This window comes from Achroia grisella, unplaced genomic scaffold (assembly GCF_030625045.1).
Source record: "Achroia grisella isolate CSIRO2021 unplaced genomic scaffold, CSIRO_AGI_Agris_v1 utg241, whole genome shotgun sequence".
NCBI lineage: Eukaryota > Metazoa > Arthropoda > Insecta > Lepidoptera > Pyralidae > Achroia > Achroia grisella.
This window is the reverse complement of record NW_026712734.1, coordinates 2,826,683-2,849,143: the sequence shown is the minus strand read 5'-3', so window position 1 is coordinate 2,849,143 and position 22,461 is coordinate 2,826,683. Positions and strand designations below refer to the sequence as shown.

At 31.8% G+C, this 22,461-nt stretch overlaps 2 protein-coding genes across 6 annotated transcripts; one reads left to right on the top strand and one right to left on the bottom strand.

Annotated features, from left to right (window-relative positions):
* Positions 1 to 2,084: 2,084 nt before the first annotated feature.
* On the top strand, positions 2,085 to 3,777 carry LOC131842579 (charged multivesicular body protein 6). The gene is made up of 2 exons (XM_059191157.1): positions 2,085 to 2,598; positions 3,395 to 3,777. Exons 1-2 carry the CDS (start codon positions 2,296 to 2,298, stop codon positions 3,710 to 3,712), a joined length of 621 nt encoding a protein of 206 aa, XP_059047140.1. The 5' UTR covers positions 2,085 to 2,295; the 3' UTR covers positions 3,713 to 3,777.
* A 1,599-nt stretch (positions 3,778 to 5,376) lies between these two features.
* On the bottom strand, positions 5,377 to 21,773 carry LOC131842501 (zinc finger protein 271-like). 5 transcript variants are annotated; one of them, XM_059191039.1, is made up of 22 exons: positions 21,360 to 21,773; positions 21,068 to 21,292; positions 20,193 to 20,343; positions 19,705 to 19,850; positions 19,120 to 19,194; positions 18,103 to 18,255; positions 17,312 to 17,521; positions 16,856 to 17,023; positions 16,371 to 16,501; positions 16,169 to 16,266; positions 15,205 to 15,343; positions 14,595 to 14,746; positions 13,565 to 13,732; positions 12,651 to 12,878; positions 12,140 to 12,320; positions 11,171 to 11,338; positions 10,257 to 10,424; positions 9,350 to 9,517; positions 8,758 to 8,918; positions 8,248 to 8,395; positions 7,729 to 7,816; positions 5,377 to 7,322 (listed from the first exon to the last, which is right to left on the bottom strand). In XM_059191039.1, the coding sequence occupies exons 1-22, from the start codon at positions 21,417 to 21,419 to the stop codon at positions 7,152 to 7,154; spliced, it is 3,357 nt and encodes a 1,118-aa protein (XP_059047022.1). In that variant the 5' UTR covers positions 21,420 to 21,773; the 3' UTR covers positions 5,377 to 7,151. The 5 variants fall into 5 exon arrangements, with proteins under 5 accessions (XP_059047022.1, XP_059047023.1, XP_059047026.1 ...); XM_059191040.1 differs by having other exon boundaries at positions 19,750 to 19,850; XM_059191043.1 differs by lacking the exon at positions 11,171 to 11,338.
* Positions 21,774 to 22,461: the final 688 nt, after the last annotated feature.

Here is a 22,461-nt window from a genome sequence, read left to right as displayed (position 1 = left end):
AAAGAAAATTGAGATCAGTATCTACAATCATTTATAGTTCCCTAAATGTACAGGGTTCAAAGGGTGCAATAGATTACTTGACCAGTGAGCTGATGGTATTGTTAAGTAAATCATAACTGAAATTCAATGAATTATGTTATATTAAAATAATTCTCTGGTAAATCAAGAGTATCGTCGAAGTAAAATAGTAGTAGTAGTATTGAGGGTATTAGAACCACTTGAATAATATTGACCTGTTATTTTCTATTGGTTAGGTGAAGGCAGGCAGCGATTTTGTTCTAATTTTATGTCACGAGAATATTACTTTCTCTTTATATTTTTTTCTCTATATATGTAGGTAATTAAGTTTTACCTTTTGTAATGTGATATGTTAAATTTATCCGTTAAAATATTCATGATGAGAAATGTCAAGTTCTATTTTGGAGGTATAAAAAAAAAATGCAATGTTCATAAGATCGGAAACTTACATTGTGATGGTGATATGTTACAGTCTGACTCATAGAAGTCAATCACCGCCAAATAATTGTTTGTTACTCTAAAAGGTTGTTCATGTTTTTGGGTGATTTGGATTATGTAAATTAATATATGTTATGTTATATTTTGTGCATTCTGAATGCATGCCGAAACTTAGCTCTGTTAGTATTGATTTTAGATTGTAAACCTTTGACAGTATACTAAGATAGTCAATGTTATGAAAGTAATGTGTATCTTTAGTTTATTTAGTTAAGTATTTGTTATATGATCCTGTAGACACTATATCCTTTGATAAGCATGACTACGCTCATCAGTTACCTATGTGTCTGGGCCAGACACTATTGCAGGATGGCCGACTGTTAACTATCGTGTGACGCACCATTAATTAAAAATGGTAAAGTCAATAATCATGTAACCTGAAACGGAACGTCAGAGGCCAGAGCCAAAGTAATCTATGTGACATTGACAAGTGGATGACGGACGATTGAACGGAGGCAGCGGGAGTTTTGGAGCGAAGGGTTGATATTATTATAAAAACAAATAAGAGATAGATAATTGTGAATATTGTAGGCATTGAGGTGTTTCTCTCCCTGACTAACCGGCATTACGCCTAAGTCGTCAGGATACTAGTGATTTTAAAAATAGGTACGTATGTACATATGTGAATATGGGTACCTATTTTAGTAAATTTAACTAAACACATACATTGATTTATTGCAAATGTAGTGGGTTGAACAGATGTACTAAACCTTTTTTAATTTTCATTTGTCTTATTAATAGGCCGTTTTATTTATTTTTATTTGTAACTTATTCCAAGTCGGCAAGAGACGGCTTTGCTGATGATGCTATCGGTTACATACAAGTAAAAAGAGCAGTACATTTAAAACCACGAAGTTTTAAATGTAACTTGCGAAGTTTGTGCCGCCAACAGAGGCTGTAAACGTACTATAGCATTTTTAATGTGGCTAAGTACATCGTCAAAGAGAGGACGAAACGTCTGTTATCAAATTTGTTGGATTTTTTTGTGGTTATAATAAAAATAACTATTACTTTGGTGGTTGTATTTGTACGTTTCGGCACAATACATGATTTCCTAGTATTTGGTTTGGTTATTTTTGAAGATATTTATAATTTCTAATGAAACGTAAGATGACTCCGTGCTGAGATTGCGAGCGGACAGAGCTAGTGTTGTACTATGACGTCACACCGTCACACAAGTCCGCATCGCACCTTTACTTCTATAAATCAGAAACTAATTGACGTATTGAAGTAATTCTTTCACTTATATTTTTTATTTTTGACAGAGAATATGGAGAGCTAATATTCAAAATTAGTTAACATTCTTCATTCCATAAAGATTACGTTTTGAAAATGATTATGTGCGTAGTAAGAATGAAATATAGCATTTTATAATTAATAAGTAGTAGTAAGATGATTTTGGAGTTCTAAATATATATTACTGAAATAAAATTGCTATTGAGTTTAAGGCTGTTTAATGAGCTCATAGTAAACATCCTAGAGATTTCTATCTCTGAACATATATAGTAAATAGATGACATACAACTCTTAAACTCTGTGGTCTAGCCGTTCAGTACTTTTCTCATCTGTGCTCATGTGCTGTCATGATTTGTCTGTAGCCTATATCTAAAATTGATACTTGATCTGTGATAATATAAAAGTAAAATTATTTTATTATTAATTTAAACTTCTGTCTACTATACATAATTTAAATATTCAATTTAACAAAGTATTAGTTATATAAGTATATAAATCAATTTATACGTAAGTTCTACATGCTTAAATTTTGTTTGATTGTTAAAAATGGGTGCGTTGTTCGGAAAACAGAAAAAGACCGTGAGCAGAGTAACTGAGCAAGATAAGGCTGTATTACAATTAAAACAACAAAGAGATAAATTAAAACAATACCAAAAGCGAATAGAGTTAAACTTCGAGAGAGATATACAGTTGGTTAAAAAATTACTCAGTGAGGGCAAAAGAGATAAAGCCAAACTTGCATTAAGGAAAAAGAAATATCAAGAACAACTACTACAGAACACAGAGGCGCAATTGGAAAAATTAGAACAACTTACTCATGATATTGAATTCGCACAAATTGAATTACAGGTATATACATTCTTTTAAGTATTTTCTGTGGTTATTATGCCTCAATGTAAGCAAGACAAGACAAGTTACTTTTGCCCTACTTTAAAAAAAAAAACATCAACATCTATCTAATGAAACATGCAGTGGAAGTATGTTTTTGACAGATGATGGGTTGAAATTCCGTTAACATTAATTTTTATTACTTTTTAAAGTACTGTGCCTGGTTTTCAATTTATATTTATCTTAAGCTACATACATATAATTTATGGTAAAAGACATATCTGGAGGCAATTCATAATCTCTAGAACTGAATAATTCTCAATTGTAAATAAAAATATAGTATAATAAAAATGAGGTTCTACCTCATGTACAATGTTGATGTATATTATACACATACTTTTTTCCATACACTAGTGGACACACAGTGATTTAAATTCGATAATAATTTAAGTATATTGTAATTAGTTAATTTATTTTGGTTATATTTGATATTTCCGTATGACTTTCGATAGATAAATAATATTAGACTATTAATCTGTTCTCAAATTGCACACAGACTAACAATAAAAAAATAATATATTTGTGTGTGTCAAATACATGGTAGTATGTGCAATATTTGCTATATTGATTTAATGTATTTTTGCATAATAAAAAAAAATTAGCATCCTGAACTCATCTATAGACACTATAAGTGTGCGAAACTTTATATTCCTCCATCTACACATTTTTTTAGCAAAAACTTGTACCCAAGTTATTGCTTCACATATTAATGTATAGATTATGTTTATAATTTACTGTATGGATATCTGTTTTACAGGTACTGGATGGCTTGAAGACTGGAAATGCAGCATTGAAGAAGGTACATGATGTATTAAATATAGACGAAATAGAGAAAATAATGGATGAAACAAGAGAAGGCATAGAAAAACAAAGAGAGATAGATGAACTTATATCTGGTCAACTAACAGAGGAAGATGAAGAAGCTGTAGAAGCTGAGCTTGAAGCAATCCTAGATGTTGGTGAGCAATTACCTGATGTGCCTACAGATAAATTGCCAGAAGTCACTGAAGAAAAAGTTGCAGATAAGCCCCAGAAAGCCAAAGAGAGCCCTAAAAAGATAGCTATTGAAGCTTGATCTATTATAGTTTTGCATATAACAATTGTACAGTCTTGTAATATAAGTATATTATTTTTATACTTAAATTTTATTTAACCCCTACACATTTACTACCCATATTATTGGTCATCCAGTCAATATTATGTATACAGTTCAATAGAAAGTTTTAGTATTCAGAGGTAGTTTAGACTTTTTCATTCATTCAAATTATGAAATTAGCCCATTTTATATTAAATTGCAACCATGTGGAAGTTTTTATATAAATAAATATAAATTCTAAATTAAGAGTAGCCTAAGTTACTCCCTATATCATTAGTTTATCTACGAGTGAAAGTCATGTCAAAATCGGTCCAACTGTTACAGAGATTAGCAAGATTAAAAAGACATTTTTATATAATTACTTTTGATGTATTTTTAAAACTCATAATCATTTATTTAGTGAAAAGCTTTTATAAAATTAATTTGAAAATACAAACATTTCAATTTAGTTTATTTTTATAGAGATAGTACAAGAAATCATTGACATAAAATATACACTATCCACCCTATGATTTCTTGTACTGCTATTGCAAGTCGACAATAAATGCTTCAACCAGTTTTGTGTAACAAAACAGTCAAATCAAATCATAATTTAATTTTTCTATAGTAAATGGTTTAATTGTCATCTTCTCATATTACCTTTGGTATGTTGGAACTAGGGGAAGAAAAAAAGTTTCTTTTCAATTTTTTTTTAATCTCATCCATATCAAATTACTGAACATAAATTAGTTTTTAGTACATACTATTGTATCTAAGTTTAAGATTCCTATAAAATATAAATTAGCGTGGCACCTCTGAAGATAAAATATCAATTGAATGTGATAAAAATTATCTCCATGATTTTATGCACCCATAAAAAATAATATTACTACATACAACCGGACGATTTTTAACCGTTTTATCCCATCTCAGTATAACAATATTTATACCACAATCCAGCATTTGTTAACATAAATGATATATTTCATTAGACTTAATTTCGCTATGGGGTATATCTAATAGGTTACAATAAACTATGTACAAATAGATACAAGCTAATTTATAGTTTTACAAGCTGTCCCAATAGACACAAAAGTGATTATAACACCACTTTGTCTACATTATGCTATGCTAACATCGATCTACTACAATACAGGATAAGATGTAAAATATTTAAGTATACATGGCTTGAAAAATCATAAATCTAGTTTTATCACAACATATAAGTTTCTGTACCTACAATATATTTCATTATAGTAGATACACTATTACATTCTCATATTATTGATGGTTTTGACCATCATGCTTGTGTGTATATGACTTGAGCAACATTGCAGATCCTTTTTGTAGTTGGACGATGTGAGCTAAGCACTACAGCCTTTAGTTTTACTTCTATACATTCTTTTTATAAAAAACATTACAATTAGTAATTTATCACACTTGTACTATACATACATGGCAAAGAATATTTATTATCTAAGCTGGGCCGTACCATGGGTTTTATAGGACTTCTATCCTACCCATAAAAATACCATTGCTTTGATTATATGAATTTTCTTAATTCCTTGGGAAACTGCAAAAGAATTTATTTTTATAAACTCTCGCCCCTATGGTCCCTTTTTAAGATTAAGTAAATAAAAATATGATTTAATATTTTCACCTAAATTTAATATCGCATAAAATATGTTGAAATACTTCTGTATTTTCGATATCAAAACAAAAATCAGAAGGAACTTTCACCACAAATAATTATATAGCTCCATCGCAATTTATAATATGAACAAAATATTCCCTACATGAAAATATAATTCATGAAGATTTTGTATTAGCTTTCAATTATTTTCTCGGTTACTTTGCACAGGAATGTTTTAAATACATGAATTTATGTTTGAGGCGTTAAAAGTATATAATTTAAATAAAATTGTATAAATATCTAAAATAATATCTAAAACCACTGTTTGTATTTACATAATGAAAACGTAAGTGTTATTCTGGTAACCGCTACAGATATGAATGCGTAAATTGATATTAACAGTAAAACTAATGAAATATGGATATTGCTTATTGATTGGTAAATTAAATCGATTCAAACACCATTAACTGTCTATGTCTCATGCTCTACATATTTATATTTATAAATATGAAGTAAATCACAAAAGCAACAACCATCTTTATACATACTATTTATCATTTTTATTTACATTAAACTATTTATTACATAAAAGCAGTTCAGAGACAAAATGAGGAAGAATTGAAACTCTTAAGTTTATAAGTATTACAATTAAGAAATGAATCAACAGTAGCAACGATTCATATCACGAACAAGAACTTTTTGTACTGCTAGGGTATAAAAAAATATTATGTCATTATAAACATTTCGCAAAGTTCGTATTCGAATTAAGCTTAACAATTAAGTGTATATATATTTACAAATAAATTACATGATTGCATCCCAGAGCAGTCCCGCTATAAACTACCGCATAGATTTAGATATTGTAAAATAGATACAAGCGTGAACAGACGGATGTAAACTGTGACTATAATGTAACCCTGAGTAACCCCGCTATCTGAAAGCCCTCTAAACTAGAACAACTCCGGGGTAACCCAAAAAGATGGTAACCCTACACAAATGTAACAACCCGTATTGCAAGTGCCTCTATATTTACGTAGAATCGGAATCCCAAGTAAAGTTTGCGATACTTGTAATGGTATCCATATATAATATTATATTCGAGTTACATTACACACACACAATGCGGCTTTACACTAACGGCTTACCGCAGACGCTAGTAAATAAAATTCTTCAAAAGTAGATTACCTGTCTACTAAAACGAAAAATACGCAACTATATAATAGATTACTTAAATTTCATAAAATGAATGATATACGTAAATCACAATAAGTTATACTCAAGTCGATCGTTGTACAATGCAATCAAAATATTAAAGAAGAATAAAATTAAAAGATATTGTTATAAACTCTTTTAAAAAAATATGTATGATTTTCCAGCATGCATTATGGCATGTCAGTTCAGTACTGAAACAAAACAATTAGCCATATATTGTCACTTATACAATATTTCAGATTGAAGTTATTCCACACCACAATCTGGCAGAAGGTTATATTTCTTTACAGTGTTAGTAACTAAAAAGTACACCAAGTCGAAAGTAATGTGCAAAATTAAATACAATTTTAAAACCGCTGTACAAAATTTCCCGTTTTACGTATGTAATTTAGTATAAAAGTGCAATATTTATAATCAGATTTCCACTTCGTTTCTTGTTTAATATTCAGCTTTATGAGTATTCTTATGCGGCTCGTGACTCGGTATACCATTTACAACTAACCCTGTATTGTTATTTTGTTCGCCTGTACACTCGATCGTCGCGGTTCACAATAGTTGGTGGCATACTTGTGGTACGGGTGGTGGGGCGTGGTGCTAGTAATTAACAGTGACGGGGTGGTGTATGGGGGCGCCGGAGTGATGTGCGGTGGCCGCTGGATGTGCAAATGTTCCGGCCGCTGCCACATTCGCCACACTCGTCACGCTCGCGACACTTGCTACGCCTGCCACATCAGCACCGCTTGTTGGTACGCCAGCGCGGACTTGCTGTTTTAGACGTTATGATAACAATTAGCTGACCCATTGTACAGTGATTACTTTTAATTACCACGCGGAAAAATATGACATTATAGTATCAAAAAAAATTCCTAAATTTATTAGAAATCTTTGTTTCCTTAATTAATATATTTAGCGGAAGGCTATTTCGTTAGTTAAACGGATCTTGAAAATTTTATGCAAAAATATTATATAATTATATTTCCAATGTTTTAGCTGTAATGCCCCTACCAACACTTTGTAAATACGCCGCGTTATTCACGAAGCGGAGTAAGGGATTATACATACATACGTTATATGAGTATGCCTAACCACAACAACATTGTGTATTATTGAATGTTAAAATCTTAACATGAATTCTTATTTACAATTAAAATCTATACATTAATTTACTTACTTGGCTTGTTATTTGCATCACAGTTGTGCTATTTTGGGGGTTTTGTGTAATATTGCTTTCCGTGGGTCTGTTTTCTGTTGCTACTCGACTGTAATAAAAAACCTCGAGTTAAACACAAGATCCTGTTCACCATCAAAGTTTATTATTAGGTCAATTGGTAAGTTCGGTAAAAACACTTGTGTAAAACATCTGTCATATTTAAGTACAACGCTTTGGCAACGTTGAATTTTTAAAATAAGTCTCATACATATTGTTTACACTTTTTTTTATTAGCTTATTTTAGTATATCTTTTTATACGTAGAGACATGACACACACTACTTTTCCATGAAAATGTCTTTTGTTGGAAAGGTGGTGTGAAGTCAGAATGGAATAAGTCATTACTCCTAAGTCCTCAAGAAACATTGTGAAGTTAATTTTTATCGGAGTCGGTTGTTATTTTCCATCAGACCTTACCAGGCCCAGAATACCATTCCTATAATATATGAAAATAAAAGGAAAACGGGGCTAGGTTGTTTACCTGATGTCATGCTTCCTTTCTGGCCGATCAACATCTCCCTTGTCGCACTTGGTGCACTCGCCGTCTGGCGTCGTTTCGCAGCCGCACTCTGCTGCCGCTGTGCCGCCGGCAGTTTCCGTGTGTGTCCGCCGATGAGACACCAGGTGTCCTGCCACCGACAATAACCAAGAACATGAAGTTAGGGAAATGTATAGTACTACTACACAATGTCTGTAAATATTAATACCACTCCTTGTTAAAATACACTGGCAACAAATTACAGTAAAACTGCGTACTACTGAAAGAAAACCTTATCAATTTCTGTGGGTTAGGGTGGTATTAGTAGACTTAAGTCTCCAATCATGGTAAATTTAGTATACAACCAATAATGAACTGAAGTATACCTTTAAAAAAAATAAAAAAGCAAGGTTCACAATTCGTTTAAATCACGTAAAGTAAAAAAATATATACAGTACATATATTGCAACGCGTTTGCTGTGTAAAGACTTGAGAAAATTCAGATACACTGACCTTTACAAAGGAAATCCTTCGAACAGATCCCGCATCTGAATGGCCTCGCGCCGCCGTTACCCTTATTGTGGGACCGCTCGTGGAAAAGTAGATTACCTTTCAACGGGAATGATTTACCGCATTCGTTACAGCTGAATGGGCGCTCACCGCAGCTGTGCGATCTGTACCAATAATATTAGTTATTTTATTTACATAAATTAATTTTTAATAAATAGAATATTAAAAAAATGTGTATATTTTAAAAATAGTGTACAAGTTATTCCATTGGCGACTATTTATGTATAGTCGTAAAAGGCACGCCAGCAGCGAAATAAAATATTAATGAAACTGAACCATTTCATCTATTTATTTAACAATAAATCACCGGCAAGTGAAATATAAATACATAATCATCATTCTCATTTCTATTTAATTGGTGTGGTAACCAGTTATAGATAATAAGAGCATTACGCTATCATAGTCGTGAGGTCTAAGATGTGGTGATCACAAAATAACCTGCTTGGCGACTATAATACAGGAGACTGGGGTACTTATGCCAATGATTTTTCCAAAGGCTAACTAGGTAATTTCAATTGTAAAATATAGTAAGTACCTCATATGAGTAACAAGATGTTCCTTTCTCGTGAATGGCTTGGAACAAATTTTGCAGGCGTGGGGTGTGTCCCCAGTGTGCTGCTTCAAATGATTGGTGAGATGTTCCTTTCGTGTGAACGTTTTCTGGCAAAACTCGCACCGATGTGGCGACTCGCCCGTGTGAATTCTGGAAATAATTTTACTATTTATATAACACGTTTGATCATGAAAGTGCATACATAAAAATAGTATGTCACTTATATTGTACTTGACAGAAATTCAGTTCAAAAATGGCTCGGCTAGGTTTTTGTTATATACTTAATGAATTTATATTAGAAATAATCTTTATTCAAATAAACTTAATATAAACACTTTTGAATAGTCAAATTTTTTTATTCCACCACTCATTCGGAACGCAGATTCATAAAAAAAAAAGAGCAAGAAACATGTGACTTGCTCTTTTAAATAAATCTTGTGTAAATATACATTAACAAGTATCATGCATGCCACAATCAATGTACAAACCGCTACGCAGATATTATTTTGTTTAATTCCGCTACAATTAGCATGTGTGAGATCACAAATATTCAGTATGGACATTTGACTACCGTTACGATGTTCTGTAATGGTGATCAAATGAAATGTGTGTACAAAGTATTGATTTTAGCGGTAATTAAAAAAGATTCTTAAACTGTATATTTTTAGCATTACTTCATATAAATAACTAATAATACGCAATCTATGTATTGTAAATTTGTATTCAAAATATTTGTCTCTATGGTTTCAGTATAGATACATTAAATATTTATTTCTTAGCATCACAGATACATTATTAATTTCAGAGACTGATCAACACACACCATAATGAAAATATATATAAATATAGATAACATCAAACTAACCCTCCTACAGATACACTTACTAACCTGACATGGTTGGTCAAATGCTCCTTCCGTGAGAATGTTTTAGTACAGAACGGACACTTGTGTGGTGTTTCGCCCGTGTGGAGGTGCACATGGTTTGTCAGGTGCTCCTTCCGTGAGAAAGACTTCGTGCAATATGTGCACTTGAACGGTGTCTCTCCAGTATGTTGTCTGTGACAATACATTCCGATTAGAACCTTATTATCTACACATAAGTACTAATTGAATTTGTTCCAGTCGGAATGGACTGCCTGAGGAGTTATTGAAATGACTTTACAAGTTACTATACTTCAGATTGAAACGAAATGTTCCTAAACATGTATGCCATTGAAATTAGGAACATGTGAATCATGAAAATAGAAGGGAAAATTTTAACCAGTGCTATTATGAGAATAAACATTTTATGTAAGTATTATATTGTGTAAAACGGCATATAAAAAGGACATCAAATTGCAAAACAATATTTTATTTCAGACATGGTTACAAATAACTGAAAACTAGTTCAAAAATTTGCAGATCGCGATATGCATACATCGTGATTTGCAGATATTTGCGTAACTCAAGCAACATTACACTTTAATAATTTCTTATATTACTAGCATGTATTATATTAATCATTATATGTATAAATTATTTACCCTGACAATATTATATATGAGCTCCCGTGAAAAAAGATCGAACTAGCATCATTATTTGCAGACTAAAAACATGATAAATTATGGTCAGTTACGTGATAGAGACACCGAACTAAAAAAAAAAGGATATAGATTGACGTCGATACCGCGAATTTTTTGTAAGTTCAATTTGAGAAAAAATCAAATGTATTTACATTGAATAGTTAAGTCGATAAAAAGTAAACACTGATGTGAAATTTCCTTGTCCTTGTTAACAGATTGGATATAAAGGTATCGTTTTACCTGATATGATTAACGAGATGTTCTTTTCTCGTGAAACTCTTGCTGCAGTAGGTGCAAGAGTGCGGCATGTCGCCGGTGTGCTGGCGAATGTGGTTGTTGAGGTGTTCCTTGCGGGAGAACGCGCGCGGGCAGTACGTGCACTTGTGTGGCGTTTCGCCCGTATGCTGTCTGCACAACAGAGCACATTCCGATTTGATTAAAATATTCTTTATCGCACGCCTCTAATTAAGCCATTAAACTAACTCCTAAAAATCACTATAACGGGCGAAATTTATAGTTTAATTCGTTCTGCAAAAATTCTAACTTTTAAACCTCATATCACGACAATTCGAAACATACAAGCGACATGTCATATCTGAAAATAACTGTAAAATAGTTTTGGTAACAGAATCATAAATAGAAGAATTAAATTTTATCACGAAATGAACTACTATTTAATTTAGTTATGCAGGAAATAAAATATTGGAATTGAGTGCTGCTGAAGCTCGCTGATGGAGTTCAAATCGGAATGCACAATGCTGTGCTACTGCTCGTTACTTCAAAGGAAACTTCACACGAATGCCGTCTGGGACTTATACATTACCGCAGATTACAGGGGTCCGATTACATTACGATTTATCTAAAAACTCTGATAGCGAAAATCTTACCTTGAAGAGATGAAATAAAAGTGGATAGACATGCTATAACATGCATACTATAGGAGACATGCTTTGGGTACTAGGGTTAATCTACTACAGACGGTAAGTTTTGACATAACCGTAAACATTTACAGCAGCTTGTAGCACAGCATTGTATTTGATTCTACTTCTAAATATGAACTAAAATATTTAATAAACGTGTGGAGCATTAGAAAGAAATATGGCACTTTCTAATAATGATGGATGAATGTATCTGCTGATGTTAACATTGGTTATTGTAATTCTAAAATCTACCAGAAAGTACCACAGTTTAATAAAATGTTTCTCTCACCTGATATGGTTCGTAAGATGTTCTTTCCTGGTAAACGATTTAGCACAATAGGAACAGCGATGGGGCGATTCTCCTGTATGTTGGCGTACATGATTTGTTAAATGCTCCTTCCTAGTGAACGACTTGGTGCAGAATGAACATTTATGTGGCGATTCGCCCGTGTGCTGGCGGACATGGTTCACTGTAAATACAATTTTCTCATTAATTCAAACTTAACAAATATTTGTATAATAAAACAATATAATATCCGTAACACTAAGTTTTAGTGGAAATGGTAAAATAGTATAAAACAAAATATTTACATTTTCATTAGTAGTTTAGTAGGACATGCCTTTCAGGAACGAAAACTAATAATATGTGGAATACTAGGTCAGTACTACCTCAACTAAGGATGACAATCGTAAATATTGATTAACATTCAAAGTTTTACAACTTCCAAACAATAGATCATAACTATTAGGATACTAAAATTAAAACAAACTTGAAGATGCTATATAGACATTATAATTACCTAGGTGGTCTTTCCTGGTAAACGCTTTAGGGCAGTAGCCGCACTGGAATGGCGTCTCCCCCGTATGTTGTCGGACATGGTTCACTAGATGTTCACGACGTGTAAATGATTTGGAGCAGAAGTTGCAGCGATGTGGCGATTCACCCGTGTGTTGCCGGACATGATTCAACAGATGCTCCTTACGCGTGAACGTTTTAGAGCAAAAGTCGCATCGATGGGGTGTTTCGCCTAGACATTAGAAATAAATAGTGTTAGTTACTGTATCAATGCATATTAGAAATAAAAGCTAAGCATTCATTTACACACTCATATTTATGTTCTAATCTTATTTGGAAAGAGTTAGTGCACAATATTTGTCTTTTCTTTTTGAGTCTAAATACATATATTTGAATCGAATAAATAGTAACCGTGTTAATTACTGCTACATTATACGTGTACGTTATCTATCATGTACATACTTATAACAATATAATTTGTGACAATTAATTACAATATATGTTTATAAACTAAAAAAGATTAAGGTCCCTAAGTGAACGTCCTGTGTACTCCAGCTCCTCACAGAATGCATTCTTTTTAGTAAACTATTTTACAATATGAATATATGTATAGTTTTTATGTGTTCAAAATAATTGGTCTATATAACAAAAGAAATAAGTGCAACATAAAATTAAGGTACCAGTTACCAAATCATTATGTTACACAATTGTCATACGCATGCATGGTTAGATATATATACAGAGCATTCATTCTTAATCATATATTATATTATTTGTTATTTAGTGTATAACGGAAAATCCAAGCCTTACACCAGGAGAATAGTACAATGGGTGCCTCCGCCGACAGTGTACAATGACAAGACATCGTTCCGTGTGTGTCATTACCAATGTACGGCGCAAAATAAAAACGATACTAACCCGTGTGCCACATAATGTGATTGGTGAAGTGTTCTTTTCTTGTAAAAGACTTGCCACACAGTTCGCATCGGAAAGGAGTATCGTTTGTGTGCGATCTCATATGGTTCACTAAATGCTCGTTCCTAGTAAACTTCTTGTCGCAAATTTGACAATGATGCGGCGTTTCACCTATTTGGGTGGGCAGAAAATAAAACGTTAACATTCAATGATGCAACTATATCTCTCGCGATTTATACTCATGTTATTTAATACCAAATTGTGTAGTGAGTGTTAGTGGTTTAGCAATATCTGCATCCACTTATTTCATTATGTTATTTGTTAAAGTTAAAAATAGTTGAATCATTCAATAACTTTTCTACTTTCTGCACCACTGGTAACCAAAATCTGGTGCAGGCTTGGGTATTCCATCTAAGCTATTAGGAAATGAATTATCTATTAACTAAACACTAATATAATTACATTTCCTCATTAATTCGAAAATAATACAACTGCACCTACACAGAATCTATGTAAATACTCCTTTTAACATGCTACTAAAAGTATGTGATAAGGTTTAAAAATGAATTGCATCATTAAAACTAAATGTGATTTACAAAGAAATATAAAATGCAAAGTGAAAAATAATAACAAACTGCAAAAGTAATTATAAAATAGAACTAAATATAATTTGCTACAACTTGTGATATGTTGAAAGGATTTAAAAAATAATACGAAAATAATATTGATATTCCTCATGATCCACTATTTTCACTTCCACATAACCATTTTACATTATAAAAAACATTCTTCCACACTCTCATACACAAAAACAACTTTGCAGTGAATGTTTAATTGAAAAATATTAAGATGTACATAATATTTTTAATTTGATCAAGAGGATTTTATCAATTTCACCAGGGTTGATCATATTTAATAATAGAATGACATTATTACATAAATTATACAAACTTACTTCATTTAAATATTTTCTTCAATTATTTTTTATATGGCAACCCTGATAATAGAGCAAGATAATGGCGAGGAGACATACCTGTGTGCCACATAACATGGTTCATGAAGTGCTCCTTCCGAGTGAAGCTCTTCTTGCAAATCTCGCAGCGATGTGGTGTTTCGCCTGTATGCTTTCGCACGTGGTTCACCATATGTTCCTTACGCGTGAATGTTTTGGAGCAATATTCACATCTGTATTGATAATTTTAATTGATAATTAAGTTGGTGGATCGTTATAAGAAGAAAAATAGTATAGTTTTAGTCACCTGATATATTTAAAAGTTAAATCTAGACACATGTTTACAACTAAAGATAAATATTACATCTAATATATATATAAAGGTGGACCGACGATCTGGTCAAGATCGCTGGAAGGCATTGGATGCGAGCAGCGCAGGACCGATCGTCGTGGAGATCTTTGGGGGAGGCCTATGTCCAGCAGTGGACGTCTTCCGGGCTGCGATGATGATGATGATGATATATACAAAAAATATGAGGTCATTATCGTCATCATTATTATTTATTAATAATAGTTTCCTACTTTCGAAATCTATATTAATTTCAAAGGACTTAGAGATACAAAATGTAAAGCCAAAAAATAAAAATACCGTTAATATAAATATTATACAACAAGAAAAAGCAAAACATACCTGTATGGAGTTTCTCCAGTATGGCTGCGAACATGGTTATCAAGGTGTTCTTTTCGAGAAAACGTTTTGTGGCAAGTAGTGCATGCATAAGGTTTATCTTGAGTTGATCTCTTTGCATGTCTCTCGGCTGGATCTCCAGCTATAAAAGAAGTTAAATTTTTAAGTAAGAAGCAGTATAAAAAAAAGTTTTATCCTGCCGCGCTAGCTGCATCTAATACAGCAATATACACCAATATATGTATAAGGTGAAAGGATCTAATAATTGGTAAAGCATATTTTAAGTGTTTCCATTACAACTATATAAAACATAGAATCATTTCTCTTTACAATAATAGTATAGACAAAATGTAATCTGTACATTTACATATAAAATTTTATAAGTAATACTTTATGGGCTATTCAGTAACAAGCAAAGTCGACATAGTAGGTTGTCAATTAGGGACTATCCATAAATAGCGTCGAGAGAAGTTGGGACTGTTAGAACGAGGTTTGCAATCGATGACTAGACTGGCTGGTATGGCAGATGAAGTATGTTTTGAATATTTGAAAAAAGAGTGTGTTTTGTCATCTTGTCTGTCGTCGTATTTGATGTATCCGTATAACTCTATTATTGCTAATTATTAACTATATTGTATTAAATGTGTTTTTATATTAATTTATCTTGATTAGAAATATATTTTGTTTATCTTATTCTACATTGTTTACTTGGACACTATTATAGTTACTCTGTTAACGTGAGGCAAGTACAGAGGTAACTTCCCCCACAGGGACAATATGTTTTGTGACATATTATGAAAATGTCTATTTAAGCAATATTTTTGCACTGGTTGAATCATACATCAAAATAATACTATTATCTATTATTGTTCAAAGTAATTTTTAACTTCTATCTTGATATCAGCTAATATTATTATTGAATAGCAGTACTTTTAGTTTGAACGTTTACATCAATGATTTTACTCACCAAGATGACATTTTCCGTGTCTTGAGAGTTCGACGGGATTAGCAAACGCAGATCCGCAAACTTGACACGTATACGGTTTGCTTTCACCATGATATCGCCTGTGTCATAAGGTTTACATTGTCAATTTTCTATCACAATATATATTACCAACAGAAATGACATCTATCTTTATGTAAAATTTAATGTCAAATCAAATAATTACCTATGAACAATTAATTGGTAGCGAAACTGGAACGATTTTCCGCAAATATCACATGAGTGGTGGCCTGGGGAAGACTCTGTTTCCGCCATGGCACCACTGGTACCTGGCTCTACTTCCACTTCATTTATTACCTAAAAACAACAAATTAAATCAATTTATATACAGATATACGTCCACAGTGTATAGGTATACAATATAAAAATAAGTAATCCTTCCTTCAACTCAGCATAAAAATTAAAATTACATGTATTTTTTTGTTGGACCCCAAGTAGTGTAAAATATTATTTGAAATAAAATAATGCCACCTAGTTGATAACACATAATAGTTACTAAGTACTTGACTATGATTCTGAGATATAATAAATTTAAGATATGTCTACTTTTTTTGTTTTATTCTGTAATAATGTTTATCATCAATCTACTATGTGAAAGGAAAGTAAAATGTGTGTTATATGTAATGAAAATAAATGTTCTAGTATAAGTACCTTTGCCTGTGGTTGTCCTTCAGCATTAAGTTTACCAAATACTTCGTGATATGCAAGCAATTGTGAAAGATCTTCAACATTTACTTTGTACATAGCATGGAGATCATGTTCTGATGAACCTGCTGAGATCTTTACTACTGCCCCCTCCATTCCCATTGCACCAACACTCTGTTAAAATAGTTAAAATTTAGACTTACTACAACTCCTCTGCGAGTCATGGCAAGGTGAGTTATGGCAGTAAAATTACATTGTATGCAAGTATGACACTTTAACTTTAACAATTGTTAGGAATAGTAATGAGATATATTACTTTTTTCTTTCGATCAGCTAGGCCGTCAGCTTGTTTGGAATTGTAGTTAATTAAAGGAATATAGAACTTCATAGGTATATATTATTAAGTAAAAATGTAGGTCATAAAATACATTAAATTTTATTGAAATTATTATTATTACTCACTTTCAAATCAATACCCTTAATGTCCTTTATATCTGCAGGTATTGCAAACTGAGCTGTCTCCATCTTGCTGCCATTTTTTTCATCTTTAACTATAGCTAACGAGTCTGCTGCGCTAGCTTCTATAGAAGTGGTTCCATCAGGGTTATGTGTCACTAGAATGTTTGCCGGCTCGCCGGTTGCTTGCTCTATGCGAACCACACTATCCAATACCTATAGGTATTCAAATAGATAAATATGTATATTAAGGTTTATTCAGATTTCCTATTTAATAGCCTGACTTGGGTTTTTTTCCGAAAGTGTGAAATGTAACTTACGATTTATACTAGATTAGAGTATACAAACAATAAATGGTAATAATTTTAGATCGCTCCTACATAACTCATTATGAGTCACTGTAATCTCAACTACATTATACCCACAAGCTAAACCAAAGGGTAAAACAAAATAACAATTGAATAAATTGTCTTTACGACTTGAATTACACTAGCATTTCTTGTAAATATGTAGACTGAGAGTCTTTTATTGGATAACCAATTAAAATTATACAAGCCCTACATTTCGAGTGAGGCTTACCAGAATATATTATGAAAACCATATCCAAAAACTGACAAGCTATTTCTGAGATTAGCGCTATATACACATGAATTCAGACAAACAAAGAATCATAGTTTTGGGGACATTTAGATAGTGATAAGTAATAACTGCTCTATGCAAATAACAATATTTTTTAAATAAACATTCATTTCATTTCTATTGTCTGTATACACTAGATAGATATTAGTTGTACCTACCTGTTGCCCTACTATCTGTTGCAGTTGGTGTACTGTGAGTGTATGATCGGTGGGCATTTTGATAGCTTCATGCAGCTCTTCCTTGTCCACGAGTTTACCTCCACCTGGTTCCACCACAGTTACAATACCATCTTCGCTGACAGTTAATTGTATCTGTAATAATATTCAATATAAAGGTTCGGTAACAACAAATTATGATTTAAACATCATATCAGTAATTTGACTTGCAATAATTTTTAGAAAGATTTTTTTTCACAGGGTCTTCAAGTATAGTCGCTTCAGAGCTATAATAATATAATAACAGCTATAATTCTTATTACTTGAACTATTATTACAGAACAGATGTATAGATACTATTTAAGTTCATTCTCGAGGATTAAATAATAGTGAGTATAAAGTTTCCTAGTTATTGGACACCAACTGTGTCTGTGAAAGTTGACCTTTAGACTTAGATGAATGTTTGAGTTTTATTAAAAGTCAAATTATTAGTATTACTAATAGTTTAGAATCAATTAGGTACTATACTAATTAATGCTAATTATAATCCCTAAGCAGTATGAACATTATGAAGCGTTCCTTAGATTATACTATACAGAGAAAGAAACATAAAAAAATAAGTAACAAAAAATGTAAGGAAAACCTAATTTGGTATATATATATATATATAGTTGAAATAGAAAAATATGGTGAAAACTTACATAGCAGTTTATACAATTCACACAAGCTGCATTATAAATCAACTGGCACTATATAATAAATATATTATTATTATTATATAATTATATCTAATATAAATAATAAACATTATTTATGATAAATATAGGTCAGTGATCTATTAAATGCGTATTAAAACTACATAATGTAATATGCCCAGTGATCTTACCTCACTGACCTGTTGATTGATGGAATAATAAGCAGCGTGAAGTACAGGAATATTGTTTTACAAGTGCATAATGTATGGGGCAATTCACAATACAAATTTCAATAGCATGAATTACTAAATAATATAAGACAAACCTGTTGATTTGTGTGTTCTGGGCGAGTACTAGCCATCAGTTGTTGTTGCATCAAGTGTTGCTGTGAATGATGCCCCTGAACATATAAAAGTTTGTTTTAGGTAATATACTTTCAATATATTATAATAAAATAGGCCAATTCATAGTGTTTTATAGGAACATCAATCACATGTTAAATGTATTATATACTTATGATTACAAAAACTAATTTTTCAACTTTCAGTTGAAATTATTCATGCACATGTCAATATCTACATAATATGAAAGAGAAAGACTACATGCACCTATAGAAAGATTATTTTACTAATTACTTGCAATAATTAAATAAAAATGAGATATACCTTGTTCTTAAGTACATACGACTAAAATAAACGTTAAATTTAGAAGATTCCAAATATTTCCATATACTTCTTTATTATTACTACACTTAAATACAAGATAGCTTGTAGTACTGGTTAGGCCTGATCATGCATTCAACAGATACTAACCTCACAAGCTAGAGAATTTAATGAAAAGTCTATTTTCTACATAACAGCAAAGTATGTTTAGCATTCCTGCTAATAAACGGAGTTACCACAGGATTTACCATATCAATGTTATGGTGTACAAACTCGACCCGATTATTGGGTACCTGCTGATGACTGGCCTGGCCTGGGGTAACAGTGACCTGTGCTCCGGTGCTCGATGCCTGTTGTGCCAACTCTTGCTGTTGATTATGAGCCACCAGTGCTTCTGTAACAAACACACTTGTAAGTCCACATATCTTCTAAAGTACCTTGTTTGATTCCTCAAAATATATACTTAAGGTACCTAAGAAACTGTAAGTAAAATGATTTTAAATTTCGAAATGATAATACTTTGTGAAACAAATGCTGAGTATATAGCTGGTCAAAGCTGTACAGTAAGCCCGTTTTACTTTCATGTAACTAAAAATTATATCTATTTCAAAAGATTAATTTCTATATATTGCAAAGGGGTTAAAACAATAAACACAGGTAGGTAAAATAAGTAATGACAAAGATGACATCAAGATATATCTTGAAACTTAATTTCAAACAGAAAATATGCAAATACCATGTGCTTGTCCTGATTGTGTAGCAATAATCTGAGACACTGGAATTTGTTGCGCTCCAGCTGAAACAGTGACTTGTGGTTGGCCACCATGATGCCCCAGTATGATGTTAGGGTCTCCATTTAATATACTGGCATGTGCTTGTCCCAAATCCTGAAGTTAAATACATATTAATGTTATAAGTTACATCTGATTTCTCATCATCTCTGTCTGTTTCTTTGTTACAATTTTACGACTAATCGGGTGAATAGCTCTTAATGAAATTCTATATAAGTTATTAAATCTGTTTTTTTAGTAATTTTATATATCTAGAATGGATAAACTTTCATACAATCAGAGATGTTGTGTGGATGTTTTGTTGTCACCTTTTTGTGTGTTTGATTTCCCTTAGTAGCAATAGAAGGCAGTTATGTTGCCGTACCTTTGTAGATAAAGATTTATGCTCCCAGCGAGATTCTATTGGATTGTATATTGTATTGACAATAATAAATCTTATTCCAAATAAATTTTAATTTAAATTGAAAATATTATCTAGTTTGCATATTGTTCAAATCACAGACAATTCTTATTTTGAATATTTTCTGTCAATTATTTAATATTCATAGGTGCCTTGATACAAGTAACAAAGAAAGTTAAAAAGAAATTTATTTTCTATTAACTTAATTGTTTTAATAAAATTATTAGATATCACAATCAAATTAGACATAAATAATAATTCCAATTACATATGTTCTGTGGTTCCAAATTGTTAAAAATATTATGTAAATATTATATTATATTATAATAAATAGTACATTATTATTTTAAACAAAATAGTAAGTACAGAAAGAAAATAATTATGTTAACTTTCTGATAGAAATTTCTAAGCAATATGTACCTGCACAGGTTTTCCATTTTCTATTCTCGTCCCAGTTGGTAGTCCATAAACGGAAACTTGTGGGATCGGGCTCGGGAATAAATTTGTAAACACCCAATATTTGGCAACGCTAGACAAAGCAACGTTTACGGCGGCCGAATTGACTCGCAGATCTGTAGCTGAAGTGGTGGCGGGCATATTGCTAGACTGTTGCTGCTGCGCATTCTGCACTCGTTGAGTTTGTGGCTGCAATAAAAATTCGTATAAAAAACACACTCAACATCCACAAAAAAATTATCAAAATTCCACGAACCTCGGAACTTCCAGGAGGCTGGCCACCACCCGTATTGATATTATGGTGTTCTGGATTCATTGTTAGTCCTCACAATTTTATAGGTTAACAACTTTCACTAAACTATTTACAACAACAAAATATTTATTACACTTTAACCATCGGCATTGCGATAATTTGACTGTCATCGAAATGGAGGCGCGGGGGACGCGACGGGCCGCCATTATGAAACTTAGAGCACAATAACATATTCGTGAATATACCCCTGTAATGTCTTTATTTACTATTATTTAATAAACAATGTTACCAAGATCAAGTTTAGATTTTAATAGTACTATTATTAGTATGAAATATACTTTTTCTAATTATAAAACTACGAAATCTGTAGAAAACACTCATTTCTTCGCACACATCGACGAAAAACGAAAGTTTTTGTCACGATATCAATTCTGCCAACACAGCAGAACTAAAAATCTGGTCCTGTAGCACAAGTTAACAGAATATTTATATTTAATTAAAATATCTGACATTTATATTTTGAGTAACTTTATTTTGTTTATTATTATTATATTAAAATTGGATGGCACTTTGAAAGTTGTAATACAAATTTTATTAATTTACTTTTAGATTCAGATGTTTGTGTCTTAAAAATTACCGATAGATGGCGTTCTTTTGCAAATAATGGTCATAGGATCTGCCAACATGGAATGATTAATCAACTTAACAAAGCGTTCAATTGATAAACAAATTACTGATGTGTTCACGTGAATAATGTAATAATATAATTTAAAAAATATGATTTTTAAGCATATGCACGATCAGGATAACATTATTGTTATCATATAATTACGAATATAATGCAGGTTAAGAAACATTCCAAAGAGATTTGACCATTGTAACTATATAAATGTAGTGTAGTTACTTGGACAACGCGTATCAAGAATAGGTAATTAGAATCATTACTAATATTGAAGGCAGCTTTCTATTAATTTTCTGTGAAAATACATAATTGCGACCTTTTAATTATAGAAAATATATAACTTAGTGGATCAGATGTCTTGAGTGTCCTTATGACATTTGGGTAATAATGCATCAAGAACTGCAGAAAATGTTACCCATGATT